Raw genomic sequence first — 9,355 nt, forward strand, 5'->3', positions numbered from 1 at the left:
CTGGTCATTCTTTCTATCTTTCCCTACATTCACTAATTTTTTTTTATATAATTCTTTTTTTCCTCCTGGCCTCACATCCCTCCTGCACACCCTTACCCTCATATACATTGAGCACTGGTGAAGATGCCTTCTGGACTGCCTCACTCAGCCCACCATGTCATTGAGACATGTCGGCACAGAGAATAAACTCTAGGCTATATTAGGAAGAGTCCCATCACTCAAATCCTGTCACCTGAACACTGGAGACCCACGAACAGAATCATTCTCAGTGCCCTGGTTCTGACATGGGTGGGGGATGGGATGGTGGCTGTTTTCCAGAGCTTTAACTCTCTCATTAAAGGGAGAATGAGAGTTTTCCTTTCTTCCTCAGTTTGGGGAGCCTTTGAGCCCTGAAGGCCGGAACTCAGGGAAGACAAATACAAGCACAGCCAGAGACAGCATGTGCCTGAAGTCTACTCACCTCCAGGTATACCACCCAGGGCATCACCAAGGTGGCCACCAGCAAGTCTGCCACAGCCAGGCTCACTACTAGGTAGTTGGTGGTAGTCTGCAGGGCCCGCTCCTTCAGCACAGCCATGCACACCAGGCCATTGCCGAAGACGATGGCCAGGATGAGCGCACAGTAGGAGAGGGCATAGTAGGCATGTGGGCGGGCCTGCCTGGCACCTGTGGAGTTCTCCACCCCACAGGTGTAGTTCAGGTGGCCACTCAGCTGGCTCAGAGGTGCCATAGCCCAGGGGGAGGTACGTGACGCCAAGGGGCTTCCTGTGAGGAGACAGAAAACAATATTAATAAAATGAGACTCTTTGGAGCTTGGTTGCTTAGTTACATTTTTTTATTTATTGCATCAACAAATATTTATTGAGCATTTTCTAAATAGTAGGCACTGTTGTGAGAGTTGGAGATACAGCAATGAACAAAACAGATAAAATCTAATTCCTCCCCTTTGAAGCTCCCATTCTAGAGGAGAAGACAGATAATAAATAAGACAAATAAAAGATGTGGTGTGTTCGATAATGATATGTATATTGGAGACAAATCAAGGAGGCGGGTAAGTAATGGGTGAAGATTGTATGTATGTGAGTGGGTATCTGAGTATAATCAGGAACTCCTCATGGAGAAATCAGCAATTGAGTCAAGACCTGGAGGAGATCAGGAAGCAGATATCACCATGCAAATATCAGATGGGATAGCAGTCTGAGCAGTGAGAACAGCAGGTGCCAGCAGGAAGGGCTAGCACATAGAAGGCATAGGAGGGAGGCCGGTGATGCTGAAGCCAAGTGAGGCAGGAGTAGAATAGGAGGGTGTGAGGTAGAGAGATTGTGCAGGGCTATTGAAAGTACCATGCTTGGACTCTGAGTGAGACGGGAAGCTGTTGCAGGATTACAAACCCAGCTCTGCTGCTTCCTAACTCAGGGACCTTATGCATATTACTTTACCTCTTGGAGCTCCAGATTATTCCCATGTAAAATGTGGGTATAATGAAACCCATCTATCTTAGTCCATTTTGGGTTGCTATTACAGAACACCTGAGTCTGGGTAATTTATAAAGAGCAGAAATTTATTCTCTCACAGTTCTGAAGGCTAGGGGAAGACATAAGGCCTGTGACTTAGGGTGTAACCCTGAAACCCAAGCGAAAGTGACTCTTGCCCCAGGCTGTGTGCTATAGAGGAGCCTACTCTGGTCTTCTGCTATGGTTTGAGTGTTTGTGTCTCCCTAAATTCATATGTAGAAATCCTAACTCCCAATATGATGGTATTAGGAGGTGGGGGTCTTTGAGAGGTGATTAGGTTATGAGGACAGAGCCCTCATGAATAAGATTAGTGCTTTTATAAAAGAGACCCAGATAGCTAGCTAATCTCTTTCACCATGGGAGGACACAGTGAAAAGACAGCCATTTGTGAACCAGAAAGCAGGCCCTCACCAGATGCTGAATCTTCTGGTGCCTTGATCTTGGATTTCCCAGCCTTCAGAACTGTGAAAAATAAATATCTGTTGTTTATAAGCTACTCAGTTTATGGTATTTTGTGATAGCAGCCCAAAAGGACTAAGGCACCCTCTACTGGTTATGCCTCTAGCCCCTGCAGGATGATGTTGTAACCTCCCACAGTGCCAAGGAGAAGGTCCACTAAGTTTACAACCCTGTCTAGACCACACTCACGGAATTCTCTGCCCAACTGCTCAGAGCTTGTTTCCAGGACATCATGGGCCTCATTCTCAATCTGTCACCCTGAGGGTAGACTATGCCATAAATGTGTAGGGTTCCTGGGGCCAAGTGGGGGCTTTCAGTTAGAGCTCAGTCAAATAGATTCTATGTAGCCTGAGGTGGGGAGATAAGAGTCCAGGGTCCCTGAGGCAAGTTAGGGATGGGGGCCCAGCTTCTCCTATATAGTCACATTTTGTATGGAATTTTGAAGGGTCCAGGAATCTTAAATTCAAACTTGGCCTTCCACGTTGTTACGAAGGTGTATTCATCAAGGTGGGAAGATGAAACATTTTACTCAATGGTTTGTTGGTTACGACTTTAAAATATTTAAACATGGTACATATGGACCTTTATAGGAACTCTCTCTCCAGGCCCTGGCAAAAGTAGAGGCTGGCTTGGTGGCCAGAATTTGCCCTCAAGCCAGGTATCTGTAGCTCTCCCTTGATTAGGAGACTGGCCTAATCATGGCTGTCATTTTGTACTTCACTTTGAAATGTTTCAGCCTGAAATGTGAAAGAGTTAAAATGAACACAATTGGGAAAGGGTGATAAACTTGGAATGAATTTAGAGAATTGTTTAAAAAAATTGTCCTTTATCTTGGCACACTGTTTGCACTCAATGTATTTTAAAACATAATAATAATTCTTGATAATAGTTATAATTTTCTCATTATTCAGAGGAGGGCAGCCGCTACCCTGGAGATAGCACCGCTGCTGCCAAGAGCTTTTGGAAAAATACAATGCTTTCTGATTGTTCAAGGGTATTTCCACTTTTAAGGCAGGCTCAGGCCCAAATGTCTTCCCTTTCACAACTGGGCCACTTTGGAACACAGTGGCCAGAATCCCTCTTTTCTGGGGTCTGCAGCTGGTGAATAATGTCTTAGCCTCCTCTCACCTGCCAAGTAAGAGGGAGGCATAAAACCTTAGGATATTTGTTACTCTTTGGCTGGACTTTTTACTCTGCCAAGAGGTTTGACAGCTACCTAAAAATAGTATAGCTGAATGCCAGTGGCTAATTATACGAAGGGAAACCCTCAACTCTGAAAATCAATTCTGAGCCTGATGTTGGAATCACAGTTGCATGGATTTCTAATTTCTAATTTATTTTTTTCCACATCTGATCTTAGATCCTTTATAGCAGCGGGTGGGTTAAACTGTGATTGTTCAGGTAGTTTCTGATGAGTTGTGGATGTGGGAGATGAAAGCAAAGATGCGTGAGCTGCTAGATTACTCTCTATCTCTCAGCTAATTGTTTCAACTTCCTCCCTGCTTAGATATTTATTTTTTTTCAAACCAGAGTTGCTTATATAACACAGAACTGAACTGGGCTTTCTTCTTTCTTTTCCCTTCTGTTAGATATGCTAACAGATAGGAAATGGGTCTCAGGTAGGAAGAAGCAAAGAGCCTAGAGAATTCATTAACTCAATCACTCTCTAAGTAATTTACAATGATAGGCTGGTTTCCTCATCAGCAAAATGGAGATAATCATATCCACTCCGTAAGGCTATTATGAAGATTAAATGAAATTTTATACAAAAAGTTTGGCACTACTGACAATTTAGGCTGAATAATTCTTTGTTGAGGAGGTTGTCCTGTGCACTGTGGGGTATTTAACAGCGTCCTTTACATATACCCACTAGATGCCGGTAGCACACCCCTCCCCACAAGTTGGGACAATAAAAAATGCTTCTAGATGTTGCCAAATATCCTGGGGGGGGGGGGATTGCTCTCCCCACTAAGAATCATCACTCTAGCATAATGTCTGGCACATAGCACCAGAAATATAATTGCTTTTATTGTTAAGAGGAAAGTGGGAATAGGTGAAGAGTTAGATAATCTACAATTGTAGAGTATCTAGTGATCTTGGAAATGATGACATTCATGGTGACCTCAGCAAACAGTGTTAGGAGTTAAAAGTGGATAGGAGGTAAAATAATAGAGAAGGCAGAGAAATAGAAGAGTACTCCTGGCTTCATTCTTTTAAGATTCATTACATATAACACTACTTACACATTTTAATGAGCTTTTACATGCCTTACGAAGTATTGATTTATATTGGTCTTTATAGTTTGTTCTGGCATCTCTTAGAGTGAGTGCACAACCTATTTAAAAAGGCAGGGGAACAGAGAGTGGTCAGGTCCCCATCAGTTATGACATTTGTCCTGCTTTGCTGATGTTCAGTCCCTCAGTGCTGAATAACAGTCTGCCTGAAACATTCGTGGGATTCCTCCTTAGCACCTCATTAAGACTTACAGAGTTTTAAGTATTTGTTCTCTTTCTGTAAGAGAACAAATGAAGATGAAGACAACTACATCTGGGCTACTACTGTGTGTCAAGTACGAGTACTTTACACGCATTTTAATACTTACAGCAGCCCTAAAGGTGGATAATGACCTATTTCTTTTATGGATTAAAAAAAACTGAGAGAGATCAATTACTTTCTCAAGATTACACGATGTGTAAGGGGCTGATTTGAACCAAGCTTTATCTCAGGCATTCTTAAATCCCAAACTCATAATTATCTAATGTGTCTCTGCTGGGCATGGAAGTTGATGTTAATCATTCCTAGCCCTGCTTGGGGACTCATTCCTGTAATACCAGCACTTTGGGAGGCCGAGGTGGGAGGATCACTTGAGGCTGGGAGTTTGAGACCAGCCTGGGCAACATAGTGAAACTCCATCTTTGCAAAAATAAAATAAAAGAAAAATTAGCTGCATGTGATGCCATGTGCCTGTATTCCCAGCTACTTGAAAAGCTGAGGCAGGAAGATTGCTTGAGTCCAGGAGCTACAGGCTGCAGTGAGCTATAATTGTACCACTGCACTCCAGCCTGGGTGACAGAGCAAGATCCTGTCTCAAAGAAAAAAACCCCACAAAACTGTCATTCCCAAGTGGAGATGGATTTTACTCAACCTAGAACAAAACACTTCAGTAACAAGATTCCATGATACATCTTCACTCATTTCACAGATCTCTGGCTGTTGCCACATCTAATCTTTTACTCAGATGCCTCCTGACCACCAGTCACCAGAGCTTTTCTGGTCTGGGCTATAATTTGGACTTGCTATATTGCCTGATAAAGTTAATAATTATAGCTAAAATTTATAAGCATTATCATCATTCAACCTCACAGCAACCTGATGAAGAAGGTAAGCACTATTATCATATCAAGTTTTCTAGATAAAAAAGGTGAGTCACAGAGAGGTTAAATATCTTGCTGAGAACACAAATCAGTAAATGATGGAGTTGATTCAACCCAAGATTTGTCTGATTCCAGAGTTCATGTTCTTAACTATGCCACTTAACTATGCCACTTTTAGGGGTGAGGCAGACAAATGTGAAATGGGTACTAATTTTAAAATCTCCCTTGTTCAGAGTATCTTATGCACATCATCTGACTAGGCTTGGTGAAGTAATGCAGGTGCACACTGCTCATAGAACCAGTGGGAGTCACATTGTTGTTATTATTAGAGATAGTCTTTAGCATTTCTGTGCTACTTACTTCTTGCAAAGTGCTGCCTATTTTCCTAAAAAAGATTCACAAATGCATTGCAATACATAACATATTTATGTATTTGGGCACATTTACATTGTTGGTAAATGTACAGAGAAAAACTATTGCTGGTTACTGAGGTCCAGTAGCTGAGATAATAGATTTTCCCCCTCATTAAACCTGTCTAGTAAAGCAGAGCATACTCACTTTCCATCACAACCTCTAAAGACTGAGCATCCTACCATTCTAATCAGAGATAAAATGGGGAACTCAGAAAATAAATCAATAAGCAAATATTAATTGATGACAAACTTCAATGCATTAGAAATTGAATCTGATATTGAGTAGAAACTGTTCGGTATTTGCTTTAATGCATATTCCATAATAAACAGCCTTCTGTATGGATGCTTAAATATTAGGCACCCATTTGGATACTATCAGTATTTTCCTTGTTCAATACCCTTGCTCACTGCTAGCCACACAGACCCTTGAAAATATTCAACTACAAATAAATGAGTGCCTGAGTAAGAATCTTTCTCACCTTGTCTCTACTTCTCCTTGACTATAAGAGATCCCAATGCCATGTCAAGCAGTGGTTCTTCACTCTTACCTAAGAACAGATATTTTACAAACCCTTCAGTATCAATAAGTAAAGGGCTTCACCTATAAAGAGAAACAGTCATGCACAATGAGTTTAGAATCCAAGTTTCACTTTGCTGTTGCTGCATTATTATTCATGCATGCATTTTGATGGTATTCAATTAAACTAAATGCATGAACTGGAACAAATACCTAATTGCAATGACTTCTGTTGCCCAAGTAAGCTACAGCAAGTAATGGAAGTCTCACAATTAAATAACAACAATACCCTAAAAATCATATACCATCATCAAAGGAAACATACACAATCATCATCTCAAGTACTACATATCTCTGCTGGGAATAATTGGATTCTGACTTAGAAACAGCCTGACTTTAAATAGACTATTGAAAATAGTGCCTCTCCAAACCTTCAGCTCTGAATTGCCAGGGTGCTGAATTGAGGAGTTTAAAATAACAGACCCTTACAATTAAGTAATATCCTTAAGAGGAACACAATCAACTTCCATACAAATCCTAGAATAATAACCACTTTTTGTTTTCTATCTTTTAATTCTTCATTGATATAGCTTCTAGAGTCCACAAGGTACAATTTTGGGGAAAAAAATAGAAGAAAAAGGAATATAAAAGCTTTCTGCTGTCCAACCACTTAGAAGAAAAAGAAAACCATTTCCTCAGGGCTTTGGTTTTTAAATAAGAGTGGGTATTGAGTTTTAATGCATATTTTTAGAGATCCACAGAACCCCAAGCTGATTAAATAACCTTGAGGAAAATACTATGTACTAAATTAGAAACGAAAAGAAAAATTACTTACCCTTAAATTTTCTTCTGATTTCTGGAGACCGAGGAGTTTACCACTTCGGCTCCTGCAGCCATTTACTGACAGCAGACATCCCCAAGCAAAGCAAACTTTGCCTTTCTCAGGACTCAGAAACTATGAAATGAACAGAAAGAAATCACCCATTTTTTGCCTCTAAGATGAAATTACTTGAGTGCTGCTCTTCCAGCTTCCCTATTAGACCTTAGTGCACGTTTCATAGCTGCTTTCGGATGTATCCTTTTTCTGTAGAGGATTTGGGAGGGACCCTAAACTGAGCATTGCTTGGGTCAGCCGCTCAGAGGTACTGTCCTTGGTGCTGAAAGAGAGATGGAGTAGGCACAAGCAGGATCCGTTTTCTACCTTGCTCTCTTTTCCTCTTTGTCTCTATCTGCTCTGGTACTGTGCTTTTCAGTACATGTGTATTTTCTCCTCAGTGTTCTTTTTAATCTTAGTTTTTCCACTGTTTTTACCTTTATGCTTTAATTTCTCTTGAATAACACTCACCTTCCTCAGTTTAATTGCCTTTCCAGATTCTGGTGGGTGTGAAAATGATTAGTTCAGAAGAAGGAACAGATCTTCAAATTGATACCACAATTGGTTAATGGAAATCAGTACAATTTAAAACACAATTGACAGGATAATTGAACTTGGAGGTGTAAGCCTGTCTGGGAAAAGAAGGTTAAAGGAAACATATTACAAAGGCAGAAAAACTGAGGCATGGTGTATAACTGGCAATAAAGATGAAATAAGCTTAATACTGTAAGAAATGTTAAATGTTTACTTAGCAGCACTTCTTGTTTTCAGAGAACTTCACAAATATTTGCCAATTCATTCTTACTGCTTCTCTGTGATATATGTACATATATATCTTTTAAAAAACTGGTTTAAAACAAGCTAAAGTGAGATGCAACCAAGGACAATATCAGTGAAAGTCAGGAGTAGAACATAAACAATCCTAACTTATGGTCACCTATTCATCTTACATTTTACTGTGGAATCCTAACCATTTCCTGTTATCTCTCTCTTTTTTTTCTCCTCTGTTTAGGCAGTGTGGTAATTCTTCAGCTGTTTTCTCTGCCAACAGTGGATGTGCTTGGCAACTGCAGTGCAGTCATGGGGAAGCTAGTTCTCTTTTGACTATGATGGAGACCTCTGCTGGCTGAAAAAGAAGGAAGCAGCATCAACAAGGTCTAAATACTGCTATTGATAACAACCATCATTTATTGAGCATGTACTTTTAGCCAGTCATTTTAATGTGTTGCTCCTTTTAATCTTTTCAACAACCCTACAAGGCAGGTACTATTTTTTACCACCCTTAATTTATGGATAGGAAAATTAAAGCATAGAGTGGTTAGTACAATGTCTGAAAGTCATACAGCTAACAAGTGGCCAACCCAGGATTTGGATCTAAACATTCTAATTCTCTTGGCCACTATGATATAGTCTTCCAAAGGCAGAAAGTTTAAACTTCCCAGAAGACAGATAGTATATCAGAGAGAATAATAATTATGACAACAATAATAATATTAATAATACATTTGTATGTAATTATATTTAATAATCATTTAGATGATTTAGAAATCATTTTGTAAATTATGTTCTTGTTTGCACGTTACATCAATCTTCATAATGCCATTTTTATAGAGGCTATTATGGACTAATTTGTGTCCTTCCAAAATTCATATGTTGAAGCCCTAACCTTAGAAGATGACTGTATTTGGATGTAAGATCTTTGAAGTGTGAATTAAGTTAAAATGGGCCCTGGAGGGTATGCCCTAATCCAATATGACTGGTTTCCTTATAAGAAAAAGAAGAGACACCAGAAATGTGCACACAGAGGAAAGGACACAGGAAGATGGCATCTGTCTGCAAGCCAAGGAGAGGGGTCTTGTAGGAGAGACCAAACCTGCCACCCTGTTGATTTTGGACTTCTAACCTTCAAAACTGTGCAAAAATAAATTTCTTTTGTTTAATTCACCTAGCCTGTGGAGTTTTGTTATGGCATCCCTAGCAAGCAAATGCAGAGGCTTAGAGAGGTTAGGTGCCATATCCAAGGTTGCCCATAATTTATTGGGCATAAAAGTATTAGTTATATGACATAACTATATTGAACATGCCCTAAGACTAGAACTCCTGGGTTGAATGTGAACTCCAAGGCTTTTCTTCCCTTGGATAAGGGGACCAAGAGAATATGCACTGCTAAAACTTGGCTTGTCTGACATGTAAAAGCAGGGAGT

The 9,355-nt window shown here is 40.2% G+C and overlaps 1 protein-coding gene across 3 annotated transcripts in view; it reads right to left on the reverse strand.

The window, feature by feature from the left end:
* The window catches only part of DRD3 (dopamine receptor D3), a 52,332-nt gene extending 44,740 nt beyond the window's left edge, over positions 1-7,592 (reverse strand). The window contains exons 1-3 of one of the 3 annotated variants that reach the window (XM_010361006.2): positions 7,113-7,232; positions 4,217-4,484; positions 461-765 (exon numbers count right to left, since the gene is read on the reverse strand). In XM_010361006.2, coding sequence (XP_010359308.1) covers positions 461-730 — 270 coding nt within the window. In that variant the 5' untranslated portion in view covers positions 731-765; positions 4,217-4,484; positions 7,113-7,232. Of the gene's footprint in view, positions 1-460; positions 766-4,216; positions 4,485-7,112 lie in introns of those variants that run through there. The other 2 variants (XM_010361005.2, XM_030938582.1) reach the window with 2 other exon arrangements.
* Between the last annotated feature and the right edge of the window lie 1,763 nt (positions 7,593-9,355).

The sequence above is a fragment of the Rhinopithecus roxellana genome, chromosome 1, assembly GCF_007565055.1.
Source record: "Rhinopithecus roxellana isolate Shanxi Qingling chromosome 1, ASM756505v1, whole genome shotgun sequence".
Lineage (NCBI taxonomy): Eukaryota > Metazoa > Chordata > Mammalia > Primates > Cercopithecidae > Rhinopithecus > Rhinopithecus roxellana.